This window comes from Syngnathus floridae, chromosome 3 (assembly GCF_059516105.1).
Source record: "Syngnathus floridae isolate MCC-2025c chromosome 3, RoL_Sflo_1.0, whole genome shotgun sequence".
NCBI lineage: Eukaryota > Metazoa > Chordata > Actinopteri > Syngnathiformes > Syngnathidae > Syngnathus > Syngnathus floridae.
This window is the reverse complement of record NC_142415.1, coordinates 21,898,004-21,921,204: the sequence shown is the minus strand read 5'-3', so window position 1 is coordinate 21,921,204 and position 23,201 is coordinate 21,898,004. Positions and strand designations below refer to the sequence as shown.

At 46.0% G+C, this 23,201-nt stretch overlaps 3 protein-coding genes and 1 non-coding gene across 11 annotated transcripts; 3 read left to right on the top strand and 1 right to left on the bottom strand.

Moving 5' to 3' along the window:
- The first annotated feature begins 265 nt into the window (after positions 1-265).
- Positions 266-4,888, top strand: dnaja2a (DnaJ heat shock protein family (Hsp40) member A2a). The gene is made up of 9 exons (XM_088371788.1): positions 266-454; positions 1,360-1,419; positions 1,523-1,752; positions 2,114-2,194; positions 2,268-2,401; positions 2,723-2,919; positions 3,617-3,761; positions 3,834-3,961; positions 4,102-4,888. The coding sequence occupies exons 1-9, from the start codon at positions 377-379 to the stop codon at positions 4,288-4,290; spliced, it is 1,242 nt and encodes a 413-aa protein (XP_088227914.1). The 5' UTR covers positions 266-376; the 3' UTR covers positions 4,291-4,888.
- A 543-nt stretch (positions 4,889-5,431) lies between these two features.
- Positions 5,432-5,505, top strand: trnat-agu (transfer RNA threonine (anticodon AGU)). Its single transcript has one exon. It is a non-coding gene; the product is annotated as a tRNA-Thr (tRNA).
- Positions 5,506-5,666: 161 nt separating this feature from the next.
- On the top strand, positions 5,667-22,425 carry lrp3 (low density lipoprotein receptor-related protein 3). 8 transcript variants are annotated; one of them, XM_088370147.1, is made up of 11 exons: positions 5,667-6,262; positions 7,121-7,262; positions 7,327-7,550; positions 7,622-8,238; positions 8,369-8,580; positions 8,655-9,054; positions 9,137-11,505; positions 13,507-13,621; positions 13,742-13,851; positions 20,401-20,560; positions 21,453-22,425. In XM_088370147.1, the coding sequence occupies exons 1-7, from the start codon at positions 6,196-6,198 to the stop codon at positions 9,815-9,817; spliced, it is 2,343 nt and encodes a 780-aa protein (XP_088226273.1). In that variant the 5' UTR covers positions 5,667-6,195; the 3' UTR covers positions 9,818-11,505; positions 13,507-13,621; positions 13,742-13,851; positions 20,401-20,560; positions 21,453-22,425. The 8 variants fall into 8 exon arrangements, with proteins under 8 accessions (XP_088226273.1, XP_088226274.1, XP_088226275.1 ...); XM_088370148.1 differs by lacking the exon at positions 21,453-22,425 and adding an exon at positions 21,289-21,446; XM_088370149.1 differs by lacking the exons at positions 20,401-20,560; positions 21,453-22,425 and adding exons at positions 14,187-14,243; positions 14,390-14,717.
- slc7a10a (solute carrier family 7 member 10a) lies at positions 11,702-20,517 on the bottom strand. Its single transcript, XM_088370161.1, has 11 exons — positions 20,272-20,517; positions 16,498-16,702; positions 16,185-16,336; positions 15,448-15,573; positions 15,199-15,352; positions 14,999-15,122; positions 14,589-14,692; positions 14,407-14,503; positions 14,169-14,318; positions 13,701-13,878; positions 11,702-13,631 (listed from the first exon to the last, which is right to left on the bottom strand). The coding sequence occupies exons 1-11, from the start codon at positions 20,372-20,374 to the stop codon at positions 13,534-13,536; spliced, it is 1,491 nt and encodes a 496-aa protein (XP_088226287.1). The 5' UTR covers positions 20,375-20,517; the 3' UTR covers positions 11,702-13,533.
- Positions 22,426-23,201: the final 776 nt, after the last annotated feature.

Genomic DNA, 23,201 nt, shown 5'->3' with positions numbered 1-23,201 from the left:
TTCTGACTCTGCTTGAATCAGCGACTAGAATGAGAGGAATTTTAGGACTAGGATGCTCCACTAGAGGCCGCCAACATTTGTGGAGAGGGCAGTGAGTTGATCTTCTGAGGAAAATACAAATGCAAATACCTTGGTCTACCACCAGTAGAAAATAAATTTGGACTGGGGCATGTTTTGTGCATGGCTGACCCTGACGCTTTTTTGGAGGGATATCTTTTATGTGTAATGTCAGTGAATCGACCAAAGGGGGCGCACAACACCGTTGAGCCCACCGGAAGTGAAGGCGCGGAAGGCAAGCGAAACATTTTCCACCCGGCACCGTCCGTCTCTTTGTCCATCCACCTCCTCGCTGAGAGCAACATCCGCAGCGACAACCATGGCCAATGTTGCCGACACCAAGCTCTATGACATCCTCGGCGTGTCGCCGTCTGCTTCCGAAAATGAACTGAAGAAGGTAAAGCGCATCGCGGGAAGGCGGCCTTGCTATAAAGCCGGCAAACGGCACGAAGCCCCGGCTGCCTTTGATTAGCCGGGGCGCTTGGAAAAAAATGTAAGCAGGAAGTACGTCTTTAACATGGCGTGCTAACGTTAGCTTGCCATCATGCTAACCGGCCTGGATGCTCGCGTTTGTGACGATGCGGATCGAAACGCGATCAAATGTCCGAAGCGGCGGTTTGGCCTTCCAAACATTTACTCTAATAAACATTTGAACAATGTTGATTAGCGATGACTTGACTTCATTTCAAGTATGTGTGTGAGTCATTTACGGTTTGACCTCCCCTTAGCAACCGTACAGGTGTTAGTCATGAAGCCAAGCTTGGCAAGAGTTACGACGTGGCTCTATTGATCCAAAATAATTCTCGATAAAGGCACGTGATTGAAATGGGACGAATAAAATGAATAAAACCGGACTTTTGCCGTCATGTTTTTTTAGACCTCTGGGCGTCAATTCGGTCGTAAATGAGCTCCGTCGAGTCTATAAAATACTCCAAAATAGAATACTAAGTGCATTGGAGTTGCTGTTGTAACTAGCGGCAACCTTATTTCGTTCAAAGCTGACCGAAAAGAGTTGACATTCTCGCTAGCCTACAAGAGTTTACATTCTCGCTAGCCTACGTTGCTAGCAGTTTCTCAATTGCACAACCTTTCATACACTTGTGCAGCCGCCATTTTATACGGAAAGTCTTTGTTGGTAAACTAATTGGAACGATGATTTGATCATCTTATTAAACCTCGTTTCATGTTAACCAGCACTTATATAATCTTTGGCTTGCGTCATCACCAGATAACGTGACGTCATGTAGGCGAAGCACATGTGCTGTTGGAGAGATAGTGATTGGTACTGTGCTATCTCTACAGGCATACAGAAAGTTGGCCAAAGAGTACCATCCAGACAAAAACCCCAACGCCGGCGACAAGGTAAAAAGTTGGACATGTATTCACATACTGCCAATTCTCTATACCTTTTAAACTCATTTGGCTTTCTGAGTTCCACTTCAAACATCTCCTGTCGCTGCTTCAGTTCAAGGAAATCAGCTTTGCCTATGAAGTTCTGACCAACCCCGAGAAGAAGGAGCTCTATGACCGCTATGGCGAGCAGGGCCTGCGGGAGGGTGGCGGCGGCGGCCCCGGCATGGACGACATCTTCTCGCACATCTTTGGCGGCGGGCTTTTCGGCTTCATGGGCGGTCAAGCCGGACGCTCGCGCAACGGCGGCCGGCGGAGGGGCGAGGATATGGTGCACCCGCTCAAGTACGCCCTGGGGAAAATGGAGGCTCTCTTTAGTGATTTATATTTTTAGCGTGACACAGATCTTAACGAGCACAAGAGTGTTGAATTCTGTCAAACGGCTTTCATGTCGGCCTCTAGGTGGATTTAGGTGGTTAACCTTTTGCGCTGCCTGCTAGTCTTGTTTGCATTTTGCACGGCCATGTAAAAGGGGGCGGCACAAATGGAAATCCAGAGCCGGGGTTAATCGGGGCTGCATTTGCATGAGACAAGACGACCCTCCTGAAACAGTCTGCCTCGGAACGCTTTTCATTCATGGTCAAAGTGGCGCATTCTGCCCCCTCCAAAGAACGCAATTGCAATCTGAGCCGTTTTCCCCTCGCAGAGTATCGCTGGAGGACCTTTACAACGGCAAGACGACCAAACTACAACTCAGCAAAAATGTCCTGTGTAGTACTTGTAACGGGTACGTTTCATCCACTTCCGCCGTCTTCCGAGTTCAGTTGAGAAGGATTCGCTGAATGTGTTGCGCGTCACAGGCAAGGAGGCAAGACGGGTGCGGTCCAGAAGTGCACCGCTTGCCGAGGGCGCGGGATGCGCATCATGATCAGACAGCTGGCGCCGGGCATGGTGCAACAGATGCAGTCCGTGTGCACGGACTGCAACGGAGAAGGTGTGTTTAATTTCTTTGGACATTCTGCTGGGCCTTTTTCTCCCTTTTCGTGTTATCCATCGCTTCAATTTGTCATCGAGCTGCTTGCAGATGGTCTTACCGTCTTTACCTTGAATGTGCTTGTCTATCATTTTCTTTCAAAGTTTTCTGGTAGGTTGTTGTTTTTCTTCATGCTTATTAGTTGTGCTGTGTGACAAGACACTGCGTCTACATTTAATACACTGGTTACTTGCGGTTGTTTTTCCTTTTTCTCGTTACTTTGGATTAAACAGAATGGTCATTTGTGTTTCTAACTGATTCCCCGTCATTCTGCGCCCTCAGGTGAGGTGATCAGCGAGAAGGACCGCTGTAAGAAGTGCGAGGGCAAGAAGGTGGTGAAGGAGGTGAAGATCTTGGAGGTGCACGTGGACAAGGGCATGAAGCACGGCCAAAAGATCACCTTCGGCGGCGAGGCGGATCAGGCGCCGGGGGTGGAGCCGGGCGACATCGTCCTGGTGCTGCAAGAGAAAGAGCACGAGGTGAGCGCTCGGCTTCGCTATTTTTAATTGTGTTTTTATGTTTTTTTTCTATTTTTCTTTGCTCAATGTTGAAGTTGAACAGTTCACGTGTGGATTAGTGAATAGTTCAAACATTTGACCTAAATTTGCATTTTTGGGAGGCGGTGGGGGGAGAGTTTTGATTTGCATTGTAAAAACCGGTCGGCATCATCAGTTGGTGGGCATTAGAGCGCCGTCATCACCAGCAGGTGCTGCTTTTCGACATCTCTGCCAAAGGAGCAGCAGCACATTGTCCTGACAGCTTGCCTTTCATCCAAACCCAAGTTGCTACGATGGGACCTCTGGCATAGTTTCGTGATTCCCATTTGAACTGTTAACGTGCAGTGCCTGTGGAATTGCATTGAGTGTTGAAGGGAAAAAAGACAAAAGAGAACGATGGGTTTGATTCTTCTTTCAATAAACCACAAGATTGTCCTCCGCATGGTCGATTTGCGAATGGAGCATAGGTAGTTAGTGTACCTGTGCTTGTGCCTTCTGTCAGCAGCGTTGTGACAACCTCCATCTTGTCACTAGACAAAAGCTGTCTGATTAGAGGCCCAGCCTGTGCAAACTTGCATATAGCATAGGTTAGCTGAGTAACACAACAACAGTGTCTTCTTTTTAGAAAGCTTCTACATCAATAGTTCATGTGTAAGTGTTTGTTTTTTTCCCCTCGCAGACGTTCCGGCGAGATGGCAACGACCTGTTCATGAACCACAAGATCGGCCTGGTGGAGGCGCTGTGCGGCTTCCAGTTCATGCTGAAACACTTAGACGGTCGACAGATCGTGGTCAAGCATCCCGCCGGCAAGGTCATCGAGCCAGGTAGCTTTCCTCCTCGGCTCTCCTCCGCGCCATCAACAAAACGAGTGGAACGGGAGCTTTGTTTGTTGTCAGGCTCGGTGCGGGTGGTGCGAGGGGAGGGCATGCCGCAGTACCGCAACCCCTTTGAGAAGGGAGACCTCTACGTCAAGTTTGATGTGCAGTTCCCTGCCAGCAACTGGATCAGCCCCGAGAAACTGGCGGTAACGCTATTTTGTTTGTTTTCTGGAAGAAGAATAAATGCGTGTTACATTTTGAATTGTTATTTTCATGACTTGACTGTTTATTGCATATTGCCCAAAATATATGACGCTTTAAAAAACAAAACAAAATTGCCTTCCAGGAACTGGAGGACATGCTTCCATCGCGATCGGAGGCACCGCTCATCACAGGCGAGACGGAGGAGGTGGACCTTCAGGACTACGACGTGAGCCAGGGCTCGTCGACGGGGGGCCGCCGGGAGGCCTACAACGACAGCTCAGATGAAGAGGGCGGTCACCACGGCCCGGGCGTCCAGTGCGCCCATCAATAGCCCAGAAGTGGTGAGGCAGTGGGCACAGGCGGCAAAAATAGACTTTGTTCTTTGTTTATTTAAAAGAAGCTGCAGACATCCTGCCGTTACCTCCTCCGAGGCAGAGAAATTCTCTTGTTTGAATGTTGCTTTTTTTTCCCCCCCCCCGCCCTCAAAGAATTTACAGTAATTTAACAAATGAACACATTCACACGAGCCGTTTTCTCATAGAATGTTTCAGTTTTACTTTTTTGTTTTTTTGTTACAGCTTTGTTTTTCTTGGTAGCTTTTTACATGTCGGTCCAAGTCCTCATCCTCCTCTTCCTTTTCTTTATATTTTTAATCCCAGATTGTGTATATCTTTCAACTGGTTACCGCCTGTATTCAAAGCGGAGTGTGATTTTAAAAACAAAACGTATATAGCAAGAAATAACACACACACAAACAGGAAAAAAAAAAAAAAAAAAGACGATATAGCCTGCACCTATGTTGAGATCATGTGCATGTACAAAAAAAACCTAGTAAAAATTGTTACGCTTTTGGTTCCGGCACTTGTACCGCAGTCACAAAAATCATTTAAAACAATGTTTAAATTGTTGAATAAATTGTTGAAGAATCACATCATTGCCTCGTTATTAATAGTGCAGCATTTATTTCTGTATCTTAAAGCATTTAAATGTGCATTATTAAGAACAGAACATAAGAAGAGCCAATAGTAGTATTGACAATTTGGATTTTTGTGAGCCAATTTGTCATTTCCCACTCAAGTAATTTGCTTTTACATTATTGGTTAAAAGAAAAGGTGTTAAGACCAGAGCTTTTTAGTTTGACAGTGTTTTTTTTATTTTTAAGATATTTTATTTTTAATTCTTTTTTTGGTCAAAGAATAGTATTGTTTTCATAATTCATTGGATTGAAGAATTGGTTTATTTTCTTATGCTCAATAAAGGGTTTTTAAAGGTCAACAGCATCAATGAGGCTGTTTTGCAGCGTCTTTGTGAAAATTAACGTTTTTGAAGGGAGATATTTGTACAGAGAGAGCGTTTTACATTTTACTTAGAGACTTTGATTTATTTAAAAAATTTAATTAGTTGAATTATGGCTTTGCGATCTGTCCTTAAAATTTAGTATATATTTTAAAATTTTCAGTCATTCGCTACCTGGCGCCGTGGCTTAGTTGGTTAAAGCGCCTGTCTAGTAAACAGGAGATCCTGGGTTCGAATCCCAGCGGTGCCTTTTGGATTATCTTTTATATGTCTTTGTTTATATAAACACTGCCTAATTCATGTAATAAAGCGTCATAAACTTTCGTCACCAAGAAACATTACGTAACTACAACAATAAATCACAGGTTATTTATAAAACCTTAAGGGGAAAGGAAATTCTGAATGAACGTTCCCATTTTAAAGTAACGTCCGTTATAGTTGTACCATGTGTAATCCGTGTAATGAAATAATATTTCAGATCATATTTTGGCACACTTTGGACAATTAAAGACCTTTCTTGATCAGTTTAGTTGCGGAATATTGATCTGAAAAAGACACAATTGTAGCGGGGATGAGACGGTTTTGTTGTCAAAATAAGAGCTTTAAAATAATCCGCGGACTAAATAACTGAATTGAGACAATGCAGGACTCAATCAGCATTTAATAACTGTTTTACTAAATTTATTGTCACATTTGGATCGAGTGGCTTCGGTTTCCTCTGTTTTCGTAACAAATGTTTAATCTTTAGTTTGAAATATCAAACCGGATATTACATTTAGAATCCCCCTCGTTCTACAGTCTTGCTAAAGGACACACAATGCCGCTTTCAAACCTCTTCATTTGACGGCTTCGCACGGCTGAAAAACAATGGAGGTCACGCCGGCGGGAGTGTGGCGGTCTTGTCCGAGATAAAAGCCACCATTTCTGCTAAAGCGGAGCGATGGGGGCGACGGTGCGGCTTGGGATGCTGCTGGTGCTGGTTCTCTGCATCTCTGTGCTGCGTTCAGGTGAGACAAACAATTCATTCGTGCAATGTAATGATCAATCAACGATGACGAATGAAGCTACCATTGATATTCATATTTATAATCATTAATTGTAATGTCGGTTGCGGTGGTCGTTTTATTTAGCCCTGGGGGGTGCTCACAATAAAATGATGTGGGCTTTTGTTTTGGTGACGTCATCAGACACGCTTGCAGACACACATACTCACACACCGCTGTATCGATCTGAGGTGGCTAAATGATCAGTCAGAGTGTGGAAACAAGGGATGGCCTTTCACCGCGAGGATGCAGCTTCAGTATATCAGCATTACATCACTGCAGAATAGACACGCACGCACGCACGCAGGCACGCACGCACGCACTGATCGTGTGTTGCTGTCACCGGCGACTTGTCATGTACACCGACAGAATGTGTACTGATGACAAGAATGTGTCGTGTGCAGTACATAACTGTTAATGAAAGCCTTATAAAAATATATATTTGGAGGAAATAGACAATATGGCAAGTCATTGATTTGTGCATGCCTCACAAAATATGAATGATACTCCTCTGAAATGTTTTTGGATTATATTTTAAAACGTGCGACGTCACGGGATGTGGTCAGCCATGCCGATGGTCGAATTATTTATTTTTTGCACTCTGTGCTTATTGAAGGATTAAAAGTCAAATTTAACGATTATAAACTACTGTGTGGTGTTTGGTTGCAACAGTACAGGTGAGTTGTCGATACCTGAGAAATATTATTCAGAATGTCATGCTTGGACGATGAGGCCCCAATAGAACTCATTATAAAACATTTTTGACTCGACGTTCAATTCAGAATAGTAAATGTGTGTGTGTGTGTGCAATGTGCATGAAAGCAGCAGGTTGCGGTGATCGGGTGGAGGTCCACATGGAACGCAGGGGTGTGATCTTCAGCCCCTCCTGGCCTTTAAACTACCCTGCCGGAGTCAACTGCAGCTGGAACATCCAGGCGGGCCACGGCGAGATTATCACCATCAGGTAACGCACCCACACACACACACACATCAACACACTCCCACGTCAACGGCGTCCCGTGTTTCAGTTTCCGGGTGTTTGACGTCGGCGAGCCGGGGAGCTGCGAGTCTGGTGACTGGCTGCTGATGACATCATCAGGGTGGGGCGGCGGGGCTCCGGACTCGCAGCGTCTGTGCGGTTCCGCTCGGCCGCCACCCTTCATCACCAGCAAAGGGCGTGCTTGGCTCTACTTCCACTCCAAAGTCAACAGCTCGGGACAAGCTCAAGGCTTCCGTTTGTCCTACATCAAAGGTAAATGATCATATGCATGCCAGTCATGTGCCCGTAAGTACAAAAAAAAAAAAAAAACGTATGGCGCGCAGGTCACATGGGTCAGAGCAGCTGTCAGCAGGATGAGTTCCTGTGCGGTAACGGCAAATGCGTGCCACGCTCTTGGAAGTGTAACGATCAGAACGAGTGCGGCGACGCCACCGACGAGCGGGGCTGCTCGCCTTTGCCCACCACCTCCCTGCCAGGCCCGTGCCCGCGCGGGACGCTCCCCTGCGCCGCGGGGCGGTCCACCCGCTGCCTTGCCGCCGCCCTGCGCTGCGACCGCTCCCGGGACTGCCCGGATGGCAGCGACGAGCTCGGCTGCCCCGACACGGCCTGCGGCAAACGCCTAGGTCACTTCTACGGCTCCTTTGCCTCGCCCGATTTCTTCCGCCCCAGCCTGGGGGAGGCGGCTGAGCTGAGGTGCTCATGGGTGGTGGACACGCGGGACCCCAAACCCATCCTGCTGCGGTTGGACTTGCGGCTCGGGCCCGGGGACGCGCTGCACGTGTACGACGGCGCCGTCCATCGGGCCGAAAACCTCCTGCAGGTGCTTTCCTACCATAACAATCGTCGACCCACCTTGCTGGAGTCCAGTCGGGGACAGATGAGTGTCCTTTACACTGCAAAACCCAGAAGTCCCGGACACGGCTTCAACGCCACCTACCAGGTAACATAGGTTTGCTGGGTATTGACTGAAGTTAGCGGACTCGACCGAGTAGGATTTTTCCATCGAGTCGAACAGTTTTATTGAAATTAAAGCGGATCATAATGCCCGTATTTGTGCTGTGGTCCTGCAGGTAAAAGGCTACTGCTTCCCGGGCGAGCGTCCTTGCGGTAGCGAGCAGGGTTGCTACTCGGAACATCAGCGCTGCGACGGCTACTGGCACTGCCCGTCTGGGAGGGACGAGGCGTCCTGCCCGGCGTGTCCCGCCGGCGAGTTCCCGTGCGGTGGCGAAGCCGCGGCGGGCACCTGCTACCCATCGTCAGAGCGCTGCAACAACCAGAAGAGGTACAGGGGAAACACTGTGCTTGCCCAGTCAATTTGATTACGATAGTTACTTTCCCATCACTGCAATCATGAAGGTGCCCAGACGGTTCAGACGAGAACAACTGCTACGATTGCCAGCCGGGCAACTTCCACTGCGGCGACAACCTGTGCATTTTCGAGACGTGGCGCTGCGACGGCCAGGAGGACTGCCCGGACGGCAGCGACGAGCGCGACTGCCCCACGGCGGTGCCGCGTAAAGTGATCACGGCGGCGCTGATCGGCAGCCTGGTGTGCGGCCTGCTGTTGGTGGTGGCGCTCGGCTGCGCCCTTAAGCTCCACGCCCTGCGCGGCCGCGAGTATAGAGCCTTCGAGACCCAGATGTCGCGCATGGAAGCCGAGTTTGTCCAGAGGGAGGCGCCGCCGTCTTACGGGCAGCTCATAGCGCAGGGACTCATTCCGCCTGTGGAGGACTTTCCCGCCTACAACCCCACACAGGTAAGTCCCAAACACACGAACCCGACGGACGGATTCCGGTTCACTGCTTCAGGTCAGTTGTTTCTCCTGGCCCCTTTTTCAGGCGTCCGTGTTGCAGAACCTTCGCTTAGCCATGAGTCGACAACTCAGGCGTCACACAAGCCGCCGTTCTTCTGCTTCCTCGTCGTCATCACGACGTCGCTTCGGGCACCTGTGGCGTCGCCTGTTCCGTCGCGGAGGCCGCGTTAGAGGCCACGCCCCTCTCCTGGACCCGCCAGCCGGCACCCATGTCAACCTGGGGCTCCACAGCTACCGAACTTCGGGGGATGACGTGGATGCTCAGCTTGCCCGGGGCCAATTGGAAGGCGGCGAGCTACCGGAATGCGCGTCCGAAAGTCCCGCCTCTCCTATCTCCTTCCAATCAGGTGACAGCCCAGAGGGGGCAGCGCTGTCTCTGGAGGCGCCCGGTCCAAGTGAGCCTTCCGGGCCACCCCTTCTTCCAATTCCCCATTCTCGTTCCTCTAGAAAACTGGTTCTGGATCTGGCGCTAAACATGAAGGGAGTCTCGCTTCGACGTTACTCCCCACTTGGGCCTATCTCGCCAGCTAATAGCCTGGCAACTGCCTCCCATCCACTGGGGGGCGTACCCCCATCGTCGTCATCGTCGGAAGGCGACAGTAGCGGTCGGGCGGCGGAGATGAGATGCAAGGAGGTGAGGAAGAGAAGGAGGAGGAAGAGGAAGGAGGGCAGTGACCCTTTGAGTCGGCAAATGACGCCTTGCTGACAATGGACGCTCGCTAATCCGCCAGGCAACAAGTGTCCTTGATGCCCACTTATGTCAATTCCAACTGAATGCAAACACCCGGGACTTCCATTTAAAGGAATTCAAACAATTCTAAGCTAACAGGTTGAAATGCCATGGCCGCCTTTTAGTCACTATCTAGTGCCAATATCCTTTGCTACCAAGCCATAAACGGACAGTTGATTTTAATGCTGGCTTGCTAAGAAATCATTGTTTGTCATTGGGGACCTGGACAATTTTTTTTGCCTTTCAGGAAGCTGATCGTACGCCTCTATTTGTGACTCTGAAAGATGACGAAAAAACTGGACTGTGCCATGTTCGACCGGTTAAAAACAAATGATGCGAAACGAGTTGGAGGAAACTGTTTGTTTGTTTGCTAGCTCGCAGGCTACCTCCCGGTTCTACCATTTGCATTCTGGAGCAGGGGGAACTGATATGGTTTGACCACAAGAGAGGCTAGTTCGTAGTTGAACGCAATGTACAGTCTTGAAACAGATTATTTTTACATGTTAGTGAGCTGTGTATTTTTGACAATGAGTTCAGTAGCTTAGCATTAGCGCTGTTGGATATTTTACGCGCCGTGCCACCGTTACAGATGCCTACCATGTGCCATGTTCTCTTGAGCTCTTTGCTGTTTCAAGACGTTTGTTCATTCATTCAAATACTTGGCAACCAGCCTAAGGCCCAGGTACTAATGCTATCGAGAGGAAACAAAAATACAGCTGGTTCGTGAAGCCAATTTGAAGCTTCATCTAGTAAAGCACGAAGGTAAGCATGTGATGGACCTTAAGCTGGTTAGCAAGGATAGCGAATGAATACTCAAACGGCTTTCCATACTTTCTTGCCTCGTCTTTTGCTGCTTGCGTTGGTCATAGAGTAGTTTAGTGCTCCCGAAAATGCCTTAAATGCTTCTTTTCCTTCCTGTTGTCCCCGTAAAAATGGTCAGGAGAGACGCTAGCTCTCCACTTGGGGGTTCTGGCGGATGTTTGCTCGCTACAGCTATAAGAGGCTACAAAATATGTTGCATTTAATAAAACTGGCAATTATGCAACTTTTTTTAAGGTCACAATCATCACCGTCAAAGTCCAGAGGCAAATTTTGCAAACAAAAACGTCAAGCCGTTAACGACGGGGAAAAATATGCGCTCTAAAATGGACGTAGCTCATTTTGTGGTGATGTTTTGAATATCAAAAACATTACGACTATTCTGATATCCCAGTTTTATGGAATGCAGGACAAAGTAATAGACTTGGGATTGTTTAGCAGTGTAAGCATGCAGGGAAAATAAACACTGGGCTGGTGTAGGAAGAATGTGTATATATTTCTATATTTGAGCTGAAAGAGTTAAGCTGGTACTAACATTTTCTCATGGATGTGTTGGGTTGTTAGAAAAAGAAAAGATTAGTTGTTCATTTGTTTTGGTGCCTGCGGTCAATAAAGTTTGAGAAGTTTGAAATTTTGATGATTTAGTTTCACATTTTTCTGGTGTGTTATTTTGTCCACCTGTGCTCATTAACCGGATCCCTTGTGTTAGCCAATCAGCTCCGGCCCTTTGTGTCTTGTCCAGGTGATCTTCGTTGGCTCGTCAATTTGTTTGTATAAAGTTCCCTGCTTTCTTTTGGGTTTCCTTATTGCTTCACAGTCCTTGTTCGTGTCACTTCCAGTTGTTGGTATGTTGGAAACTGTGCTGTTTGTTCCTCTATCAATTCTTAGTTATTATTTGTGAGCTCCGGGTTGCTCTATTTTGGACTTTAATGTTTCCTATTTTTCAAAATACGCTGTCAGATATTTAAAAAAACAAAACTATGGAATCAAGCGTTTACAAAAGATTGGTGAGATGATAAAAATCCACGAATGATTCGAACACAGAGTGATATGTGTACTGTATTGAAAGAGTCCATATTATAACAGTTTGCATAAAAGAGTAGAAAATGTATCTTTGGGTTACAATTATTATTATTATTAATCTTATTACTCTAAAACAAACCAGGAAATGACATATACATAGCTGAGCACAAAGTAGTGGCAGTACAATAGCAATTAATATGCATTTAACATATAAATATAGAGGGAGGTGCACCATTTTGTTTGCTGATCAGACAATCAGCAACATATTAAAAAGACAGAATCCGTTTAGCTTTATTCCCCTGGCATCAATAAAAATATGACACAAAAATATGACAATAAACAAACACTAAACAAATGTTTGTCACAAAGGCACATTCGCATACGTACGCCAATACTTCTCAAATGGTGGGGAGAGTTAATTAGCATACAATGTTATACAGAGGTGTACTTATTATGTTTTTAGTCATATTTATAGTCACTGAAGAGAGTTGGGGGAGCATAGGGGAAAATAATTGAGAAGCACTGGCATACTCGTAGCCTCAAAGATATTGGAAGTCAACCAGATATGAACGGGTAGAAATATTTTCCCCCACCACCATTTTGAGATAAAAAAAAATAAAATAAAACATACTTAGAAAATGATTCTCCCCAACATTAGCAGCTGTGATGCCTCATTTTCAAGCAAGTTCACCCAATGGAAAGCATCATGAAAGTCAGTTCACAAAAAAGGCACATCGGGTGCGGAAAACTGAAGTGTAGTTAGTCCTTCGTAAAACAACATTGAAAATTAATGTTGACAAGACAAAAGGGTCTCTGCATTGAAAATGCAATTCATAATGTTTAATGAAAAGCCTTCACTATTTCTTAATTCGGTTTCCTATGAGTTGAAATCCATTTTAATGTGGACAAAAAAAGGCTGGAGAAGAGTATTTTTAAAATTACAGCAAGCACCCCAATCCTCTAGGGGGGGCCATTGTGCGTCTGATAAATAGGAAGCATTGGCTGTGGCAAAGGCCACAGGTGCTTGTGTTCAAGTCCTGTTGCAAACACTTTAGAACCCACCACAAAATGTGTGTTCCTTGGATGTTTGGTCTTCGTGCAAGAAGGGTAGCCACTGGCGGCCATCTTGCGTTACCAATCGCTTAAACCAGCCTAACTTGAATAGTCTCCATGATGTTTTTAATGTCCTTTCATAAGATATATCACAGAGTGCTACTCAAAGATTTGTCTGCAACCTGTTGTCAGAACCCTCAATAATGAAACGAATGTAAAAGTCATAATTCATCATATTGAGATAAAGTGTGAATTATTGATGCAAACAGTGAACGTCATTCTTTGAGAGGCTCTTGAGATTCCGTGCAGGTGTCTTAATGTAAAACGTACTCATGACAATGCTTTCAATAAAAGTACCCAAAGTTGTCAGTAACAGTGGCAATGTAAGATGGCTGGCCTCAGTGAGGAATCCATTAATTGTCCATTCATATATAAGTCTGTGGTGTGTGTGTGTGTGCGCACACCAAAATGTCACTTCACCTTTAAGACATTTTCTGCTCGATATGCATTTTTTTTCATCTCAACATCCTCCACACAACATCCTATAATGACATGAATAAATTTAGACAATTAAACCCGCAAAGAGAATTTGTGATGTCATTATAGCGTGTTGTGTATGTGGAATTTTCAGGAAAAAAACATTTATCCCATTTGGAACAAGGTTGTTAGATAAAATGTGGCTAAAGTGAAGCACTGTATATTATTTCTGCGTCTTTCCTGAGTGTTTGTGTGTATGAAATCACATTTTAACAAAAGGAGTGTATGTGTAGATTTGTCCGTTAGGGGGCGACAAAGGCTCAGTCCGTGTCTTTGGATGACGTGAGTTTGGCCTCAGCTGGGTCCTCCTGAGGGAACATCACGTAGCACGCCTTCTGGCCCATGTAGGTGAGTTTCTCTGCGAGACATGAACCACATGAAGCGCATTCGCACAGCTACGGACGTGGCACAGTAGGCGAGAAGTCACCTGTGACTTTGTAAACCCATTTGGGTTTGTTCTTCCACCAGACGCCCGCAAAGTAGACCGGCACGCCGGTGAGCACGATGACCATGCCCAGGCCGCACACCACTGGCTCAGAGTAAAGGCTGAAGCACAGCAGCACCACCCAGAACAGCATGTAAGTGATGGGGATCAGCAGGTTCACCTGCAAACCACACACCAATATGATTTCAAACATTCCAACACACCCCCCCCCCAAAAAATACTGGCACTGCATTGTGGCTTCTTGGAACACATGGTAAACTGACAGATGAGGGTTCATTTAGTCACAATTTAATAACATCTGTACCCAAAAAAAAAAATAATTATGTTGTAGCTGAAGTAATATAATTCCCATTATTAGACACTAGGAGGCGCCCAACATCAACAACAGAGAGCCCTTATATGGGGAAGAGAGCTTGAGGAATGGCTCGAGAGTAATTTTTTTGGGCCTACTTTGATTGGTCGCATCAGGTCCGGCTTCTTCTTGCGGAGATAGAGCAGGCCAGCGATGGTGACGCCGTACGACAGGTAATTGATGAAGGACACGTAGTTGATCAAGTTGTGCGTCTCACCGATGCACAGGATGACGATGGTGGCGAAGCACTGCGGGACACCGGGTGAGATGTTGCTTATTTGCGTTTGGCCGTACCTCATGCGCTGTTTTCTTGTGGCAGGAAGTGCAGTTACTCACGCAGACCAGCAGGGCAGGAATAGGTGTGCAGTTTTTTAAATGGATCATGGCCAGCAAGTAAGGCAGATGACCCTCTCTTGCCCCTGAGAAACATAACCTACACACAAATTGCATACACAGATAATGTAGAGGTTCACAAAGGTCAAACAATTATTTGCTGGTGTTTTGTGAGTGTGTTTTACCTAGAGGAGGTAAAGAGGTAACCGTTGATGCCTCCAAAGGTGGACAGGGCCACGGAAATGGGCATCACCCAAGAGAACATGCCCAGCAGCTTTTCACCAAAAGTCTGCAATATGACACGAGAACATCCAGAATATATTGAATTTTTTTTTTTGGGCCTTTGTTAGTTAATTAGCTGAGTCTACCAATGCATGTCAAAGTTTATGGGCAAATATTAAGCGCAAACTGTGACCAACGCGTGGATCATCAAAACAGTCACATGGATTTCAGTCTTGTGTAATCTTAGACATCGTGGTTTGCGTAAGCTAAAATGGAGCGCTGCTTGAAAGAATTGAGCCCGCCTCTGACTGTCATGCTTGTGCTTCCCATTAGCGCAAATCCAATTCATGTGACTATCAGTGCAAAGGCTTACCACTGCCACAGCATTGGATGCCAGCAGCTCCTCAGGGGTCATGGAGGAGAAGTAGGCGATGTTGGTCATGGTATACACCAGCGTCACCAACGGGATGGAGATGTAAATAGCACGGGGGAGGTTCCTAATATAACGAAAGGAAGACACTGGTGATGCTAGCAGTAGTGTTAGCGGGGAGTGAAGATGAATAATAGACGTACTTGCGTGGATCAACCACCTCCTCTGTGACGTAGTTGAGGAAGTTCCAGCCACTGTAAGCGAAGGACGCCTGCAGAAAGGCTAGCGCGATCTGGCCGACCGACGGTTCCTGACGGAACTCGAAGGCCGCACTGGGCACCAGAGCGTCGTAGTAACCTGGACACACGAGAACAATCAACAGGGTTCTGGTTGAACTAAGAAGGGTCTACCAGGGTTCTCTCCAGTGGAAAAAATCTCAGAATGGTGGTTACCTCGGCCGATTTGAACCAGTCCCACAACGATGATGAGGACCAGAGCCAGGAGTTTCCCCACCGTGAACACATCTTGGATCCTCGTGGCCCAGCGCACACTGGAGCAATTCACCCACGTCAGGAACACTACAACGTAAGATGAGCATTTAATATCGATCGGAATATGATTGATATTGATGATCTCATTTTGGAAAGACTTTCCTCCAGGAATTGAGCCCTCAAGATAAGTTTGCAACCTTTTTGATTTTCTATCCCTTTAAAGACTTTCTTAGAGGGGGGCGTTCTAGAGCATCCATCACAGGGCAAAACTTCTCCTCCCACCACTCAAACTGCTTCCGCAGCTTTTCTATGGCACGGAGCTGGACACCAAGCCCCCACCCACCCCCCCCGTGCCCTCTTTTTGCTCTGCGCTAATGCTGGAGTAGCCTCCTTCCCTTCGAACACTCAACCTGCCAAGCGTCCGTCTTGCCACTGAGAAGAAGGAGGCGCCAGGCGTCCAGCAAAGTGACAGCGCAGGTAAATCTGTGTGCCAGTGAGAGCTGAAAGCTCAGCAGTGGAATACTAAAGGTCTCTCCAAAGGGTTCCTATTCTTAGTATAAATGAGCAGCCAACATCTTGACCTATCTGGTTCGCTCGTTAACACACGCACTCGATTGAGTTAGCCTCGGCTAGCTAAAAGGACCACGGCGGACCTCAGGACAAAAATATGATTGACGGTGGAGAGGTGAGCTACTCACGGACACAGATGGTGGCCAGCAGCCGGGTGGCGGCGTAAGGCGGCAGGCAGTTGGGGAAGGCGGGCTGCAGCACGTAGTTGGCAAAGGTGAGCGCGATGACAGCCAGCGTGGTTGGGTACATGATGAGAACAGCGCTCCATAGCAACAGGAAGCTAAGGCATGGACAACAAACCGTTTTTAGAAACGCATTCACCGGTAAAACCACACTGACCTCAGGACAACCCAATGTTTTGAAAGGTTGTGAAATGTTGCTTATTTTTAAGCCCCCACCTGACCCCCTCACCTCTGCTTATTTTTGGCATCATGTTCTTACCCGACAAGCCCGCCAAAGATCTCCGTCACATATGAGTAGTCTCCTCCCGATTTGGGGATGGTGACACCCAGCTCGGCGTAGCACATGGAACCCAGCACGCAGATCCCACCTCCACCCACCCACACGATGAGCGACAATCCCACTGAGCCGGCATGCTCCAAGACGCCTTTGGGGGACACGAAGATGCCCGAGCCGATGATGTTGCCTGAGGACAGGAAAAAGACATGCTATAACAATTATTTTATTTTGATTTTCTATTTTTTTTATTTTATTCCTTGAGTAAATGCTCGGTGGGCCTGATTAAGCAGCAGTTGCCAGTCGAGGGACTTTCCTGGGTCTTAATGAGAGTCTGAAAACCACGTTTTGCTTTCGGCATAGTAATGGAGTTCGACTCATGGGTGGGGGGGGGTCGATTTATTACCTTCCTTTTCTTCAAGCACATCCCATCCTTCTTTGAGGCCTCGGAAATCCAAATCACCGTCACTTGCTCTACCTACTGGACATTTTTTAGCCTTTCGTTCCCGTCCCACCAGTCGTCCACCCGTGACACTTTCTCACGCCCCTTTCATTGACCGCAACGCAGAATCGTCGCCGATGTATCACGGCAAAGTGTTGACGTGGGCGGGACGGACAAATTAGCACTTGGTTAGCGGATGCTGCCATTGTGACACCGGCGAGGCTACTCATACAGAAAGTGTGAAGGTGGAGCAAAAATGGCGGTTCGTTTTGGATCTTTGCTGATCAAGTCATAGGAGGAAAAACTCAGCGCGGGGGCGGCTATTATGTAAATCAGCCCCGCTGTTACATAACTTTTTTAGAGCAAGTCAAAAAACAAAAGATGTACTTGATTGTGTAATTCCACATTTGATGGCTGGACGGGCACTCGAGACACACAACTATTTACACGCAATTCTCACAAAATGGCCGCTTTAAGTGTATTGCTCTTATTGTACATTAACTTTGCTATGCAGCCACTTCCATTTCCTGTTCTATGTTCATCGCCACCTTGCCACCTTGCCTACTAGCCTACTTTTGTTCTCTTGACATTTATAGCTTTCTCAATGGAAACGCTACCATGGTAACAGTAACCAGTAGTTGTCCCTATGGGGTCCATTATAGTGCAGCTTGTAGGAAGGGTCAAAACTAGTTTTGACGATCTACTTGAAAACAAGAAGCACTTTTATCTACTAATTGGCAATTTGTGCATTGAAATCGGTCTTCCCTGCTACTGTAAACAAGATGAGGTTTTGTTTTTGGTCCTGGTTTCATTAGTGGTGCTCAACGATGCAAGTAGATTTCAAATGTCGACGATCAACCATCTCAAATTCTTCAACTGCAAGATGGAATTTAGTTCCTAAAACGTCACTTGTCAGGATTGAGGCGTGTCTAGGCATTTTAATTTCTAAAAGGAACGCAAAGTGGGCCACACCAACATTCGCCGTCAATTGCGAACAATAATAATTGGTTGTAAAATAAAAAAAAAAGGTGTGTGAATACTTTTGCAAAGATTTGTAACTAGGAGGTCTGAATTCTGATTTGAGTTAAAAAAATATCACCTCCAACCCAAATATGGATGACACTTAATTAATGGATGAACTTTTTAAGTTTAGATGCATGAAAAGTCACCACAATGGTGATGTTGAATTTTCACAGCATCTCATCTGTAGAGGCACGCAATGTCCGCCTCATCGTACATCAGAGCCAACCCTTGCCCCTGTCAGCCCCCCCTCCCCACTTCCATTGCGTTCTCAGCCTCTCCGAGGGTCAGCTAATGATGCGGCGTGAGTAGAGAGAAGCATTCATGGCTGTCACGTTCGCTTGTGGAGCTATTGTGTAACGTTCGTGTTTTCTTTATTATGTCATCAACTAGTCCTCCCCTACGCAAACCTTTACCCCCAGTCATCAGTGTTAGCAAACTTAGCTCCAGTCTGGATTTCTCATCACACTGGTTTGAACTGCGCAGCGACCAAACCAGTACTAATGAGCTCCGGGCATAAACCCAACCCAACGGCACCTGCACACACCAGCCTCAGCATGTCCGCTTTGGCTTCACAAAAATGCATGATCCCCGAACCCCCGCGGGACATTTGCAGTTCGAATTTCTCTGCCCATGACTTGAAGGGTCAAGCTCAAAAGCCACTTTCAAGCAACAGGCGGTTTATATTAAATAGCCCGATAATAAATTGCCGCGGCTGATGCTAACAGGCCTGGCTAGCACGTGAGCCGGTCCTTGAGTGTAACTTCTCCTCTCAAGAAAAGTGTGTATTGTTCCAGCTCCCCGCAGCCGCAGAACATGATGCCGCCGCCCCCGTTGAAGGCCTCTCCCACTCCACCAGCTAATGTTGCGGCTAAAAAGGAACGCGTGGAATGGAGTCATGTGAGCACGCTGGCTCGCCCGCCGACATATATACAGTCGTCAGTTGTCCTGAGTGGCGGTAAAGGCGCCACGGGCAAAGACCCCCAGGGTTTAGCCTGTTTTCTTTGAACTGTTCCCTGGGACCCACCACTAAATATACCAACGCAGCTAATGTTTGGCTACATCACAACAAATCAAAGCTGTCCTCAGATAGCTGCACTATCTCTATTAACGTGCCCTTGTGTGTGTGTGCATGTGTATATTTGTCATGTTTGTTGTGTGATGCTTCTGCACGTGTGTTTATGTTGTGGGTGAAGAACGTGGAGTATTTGTATTTGTGTGTGTTGTGTGATGTTTGTGTGTGCATGCAGTGTGTGTGGAGGGGTGTTTGTTGCGTAGCTTGTGAGTGTTTGTATGGGGTGTGTGTGTGTTTTTTTTTTTTACACTTGTATGACAGTTAAGACTTATTTCATTGTTGTCACGCGTTTGTGTTTGTTCACAGATTATTTAATCACAGGTAATGTTAGCACAGGTTAACATGAGGCCGAGTTGTTGTTTACAATTGGCACACTGAGCAGCAGTTGGAATGAAAGTTCAAGTTTAGCGTTTTATTGAGCTTTACGCTTTACTAATATTTATTTTGTTTTTATAACTGCGTGCTATAAATACCACTTGGATTTTGCCTGAAAGATTCATAAAGTTTGTTTTTCCAGAGGGTCACTGTTTGAGCCTTGACGTAAATTCATTATTCTATCATGATTCCATGAAATCGTTTAGTGTTCAAATCTGAACAGCGGTATATCCAATATGTGCACAAACATTGTCACATTGGCGCATATCCCCTTTCATACACACATGATAGCTTCTATGTTTACGTAGGCCGAATAACAAAGATTTTTGCTTATGTTGGACGCTGCTTTATTTAGGCATCAATCAAATTTAAGGAGGCCACCAAAATAACTGCGGCGTGCCAGTGTCAAATCCGCACGCACACACACGCATACACGTTGTAATGCAATATGGAGGCAGTGTAACACGACTCCGAGGAAGCCAGCCACTTCCTGCACTTAAAGCATCTGATGTGCAAAGCCTCCTGCAGAACTCATCCACTCACTATCGGTACGAGTCTGCAATAGCGCTGCACGCGCCTTACCAGTTCAACGCAAGTCAGCCACGTAGGCAGGCAATGATGCAACAGTTTCCGCCCAAAAACCAGAAAGAAAAAAAAAATGAAGTGGGAGTAGTAACAGCATCCCGCCAAACAGCACGAGTGAATACCAGATTGTGCGTTAAAGATGAATCTTTTTTGCGTAAAGTGTGAAGCACTCAGTTGAGTTCTATTCTAACTTGAATTCTCCAAACAACAATCACTATTTTCACCTCATGAACTATGATTGAACTTGTAGTCAGAAACTCACCGATGATGATAGCGCACGCGCTCAAAAGTCCAATCTCCTTTTTCAATGTCACCCTATCGTCCTTATTTGTGTCCTTCTTCTTCCTCTTCGTCTCGTTCGCCATCGTCGCTGATGCCGCTCCACGTCCAGCGGACGCCCCCGAGAAGAGAGTTTTGCCTACCAAGCGAGTTGCAGCGAGGAGCGCACTCGTGGAGGAGGACAGCCTTTATTAATATGAGACGCACACATACACACGCGCAGCGATGTGAGAGGCGTGCGCATGCGCAGCCCTCACCTTCTTCTTCCTCAGGTGAGTCGCGCTGCTTCACCTGACTTTGCCGCACATCAACCCACTTGGCTGACAGGATTTGAATCATCATCTGGAATTATTAATAATCCGTATTTGTTGGCATAGTATATATAATAAAGTATCGTGTGATATTTCAATGCAATGGGCGAATTGGGCATAAACGTTTTACAAAATAGAAACCAAATCTCCATTTATTCGTGTTTCAAATCAATATCCTGAATTCAAATGAATCAAAACAAAAGTCATCCATTCTAACTCATTCAAAAATCACCTACATTGTGTGACATGTTTCCAAGGACGGTGCTACACCGGGGAGAGGGGAGCTATAGTGACGTCACAAATCTGTATAGCCCCATTTAAAACCCTGCAGCATTTTATTTGATGTTCTAAAATGTATTTATAATCTAATTTCCCTGCCCTCCATGTATCTATCAGTGAAGCCGACCTATAAACCCGGGGGAGAAAAATCTTGCATGTTGTTGAGATATGAAGGAAGCCTGAAAATCCTGAAAGACCAGAGCTGAAATTCAAACCCAAAAATCAGCAGAGCTAGATATGCGCACCATTTTTCACTATCATTCTGCATGTGATATGTGAACAAAAAAAAGCTTCAAGTTGACAATATTTGGTCAGAGGAGGTCACATGACAGGTGAGAGCGGAAGAACAAGTTTGTGCAGCCTGCCGTGTCATCATTTTGGGGGCAAAAAACCATTTCCTGTTGTTTCAGCTCAACTGACACAAGGCCTTTAAGGTGGAGGAACATTTCCAAAAGCTGTGTTTGTGTAACACACACTCACAGCCACACAGCCACACACACGCTACTACAGTTCAAGGAGTTAAATGGCTAAGTTGCATCTGGCGAATGCTAACAAGCGCACAATTAACTTGCAGGGTACCCCCCCCGACACACACCACCATTTCCCCCCCTCCAAAAAAAAGAACAGTGGGCTTCAGTGTGGCTGCGAGCTGGCACGATGAAGAAAAAGATAAAGAGGAGGAAGAAAGGTTGAAGGGAGCAAATTCTGCAACAGTTTCTACCTTCACACAATGTGAACAGATCACAGAGCACACTAAAAAAAGACACAACCACACACACGCTTTACTACACACACGCATTGAGTGGCTGATAATGATCTCACTCAGCGCAGTCCATCCGAGAAATGCTCCCCTGATTTTCCAGCACAAGGAACACTGGGAAAAACAGAGACACATAATGAGCAGACTTTGTATTTTTTTGTGTTGCTTCATTTCGTTTTTTATGTTCTCAAATGAAGAGTAATGAATCCATATGTTATGCTTCTGAAAGTTTTTACTTTGTGTTGTTTAACAAAGATGTGACTGGCTCGAATTTGCATGCGTAATATTCCACAAATGACATTGCTAAACTCATCAAACACTTCATTTTGTTATATAAACAATATATACTGGCCAAAATGATGTATTACAAAGTAACCATATTGATGTGTGCTTACATTTTCTCTAACATATGTGATTTGAAGCTTGATTATTGAGCTGTTGATGATGTACATTACTCAATGAAGGACAGGATTCTTCCTAAAAAGAAGACAAGATATTGTTGTTTCTTAAATTTCCTTTCTCAAAAAGAAGAAATCAGTACATTGATAGAAGTTTCATTTTGTGCACAAATCTCTAAACCCTATGAACCTGGATTGGTTGTTTCCAATTGGTTGTCAAACTTTATTTGACTTACTATATTTTTGTATGTGCAGTCGTCATGTCTTGACCATGTAAACCTAGTTCCAATTTTTAAAACAAATCCAAAGGGTGTTCTTAACAATATATTTTTTTATTAGGATTATTCTTACCATCGAACACAGCATCTTCCAAGGGTGAGTCCTGGTAGTTTTACTTGATATTATGGATTTTTACTGGTGCTTTCGCATCCACCTCGTTCACACATTCAGGAGAAGTTGTTCAGAGTAGGCGTTAGAAATTAGGCCATCCTTCCCGACTCTCCGTCATCCTTTCATCCGCCTCTCGATGCATTCGCGCTGTGCTGCCTCCATGGATTTGTTGTGGTTTGTTACCACACGAGGAGCCCGAGTTCTTGCGGCCCGTGAGCAGGGGCGGCATGGCAACGCCGCCTCCGCCGCCGTGTTTCCTGTCGGAGGGTCTAACGGCGGTTGTTCGCCTGCCCTGTCCGTGCCCCCCACTTGTGCTTGGAGAGGCGATGCACTCACGGCCGTCTCTGTGCGGCTATTGTGCGAAGACAAATGAGCGGAAAAGGCAAAAGCGGCCTCAGTTCACGGTGCTCGCAAGACCGCAGCCGCTACATTTTAGAACAGAACAATATCAGAAAACATCAAAACCACTATTGACAATTTAAGGATGATGAAATGCTTGATTAACTCAAATAAGTCAACTCAAACATTTTCTCACACTTTCGCATATTGCTCGGAGGTCAGGAAACGACCAATCCGGGTTCATCTTGAGCAAAATTTAAGCAACTCAAGAAAACACTGCAACTGTTAGAATTAGAGCACCTCTCGTCTTGACTCAGCATTTGCAAATGCAAAACTCAAAGCAAATGAGTTAGAAGAAGAAACTTGAATAGCATGTTGGTAAATTGCAAGAACTTTTGATTGCACTCATCTCAGCTGAGTTACTGTTACAGCGAGT

Coding starts and splice junctions, on each gene's coding strand:
- dnaja2a (XM_088371788.1), top strand. CDS start 377: ATGGCCAATGTTGCCGACACCAAGCTCTATGACATCCTCGGCGTGTCG. Junction 2,920..3,616: donor TGCAAGAGAAAGAGCACGAG/GTGAGCGCTCGG, acceptor TTCCCCTCGCAG/ACGTTCCGGCGAGATGGCAA. Junction 3,962..4,101: donor TCAGCCCCGAGAAACTGGCG/GTAACGCTATTT, acceptor ATTGCCTTCCAG/GAACTGGAGGACATGCTTCC.
- lrp3 (XM_088370147.1), top strand. CDS start 6,196: ATGGGGGCGACGGTGCGGCTTGGGATGCTGCTGGTGCTGGTTCTCTGC. Junction 6,263..7,120: donor CATCTCTGTGCTGCGTTCAG/GTGAGACAAACA, acceptor TGTGCATGAAAG/CAGCAGGTTGCGGTGATCGG. Junction 9,055..9,136: donor CCGCCTACAACCCCACACAG/GTAAGTCCCAAA, acceptor CCCCTTTTTCAG/GCGTCCGTGTTGCAGAACCT.
- slc7a10a (XM_088370161.1), bottom strand. CDS start 20,374: ATGGCGAACGAGACGAAGAGGAAGAAGAAGGACACAAATAAGGACGAT. Junction 15,574..16,184: donor GCTGGCCACCATCTGTGTCC/GTGAGTAGCTCA, acceptor CTTACGTTGTAG/TGTTCCTGACGTGGGTGAAT. Junction 14,504..14,588: donor TACCTCTTTACCTCCTCTAG/GTAAAACACACT, acceptor ATTTGTGTGTAG/GTTATGTTTCTCAGGGGCAA.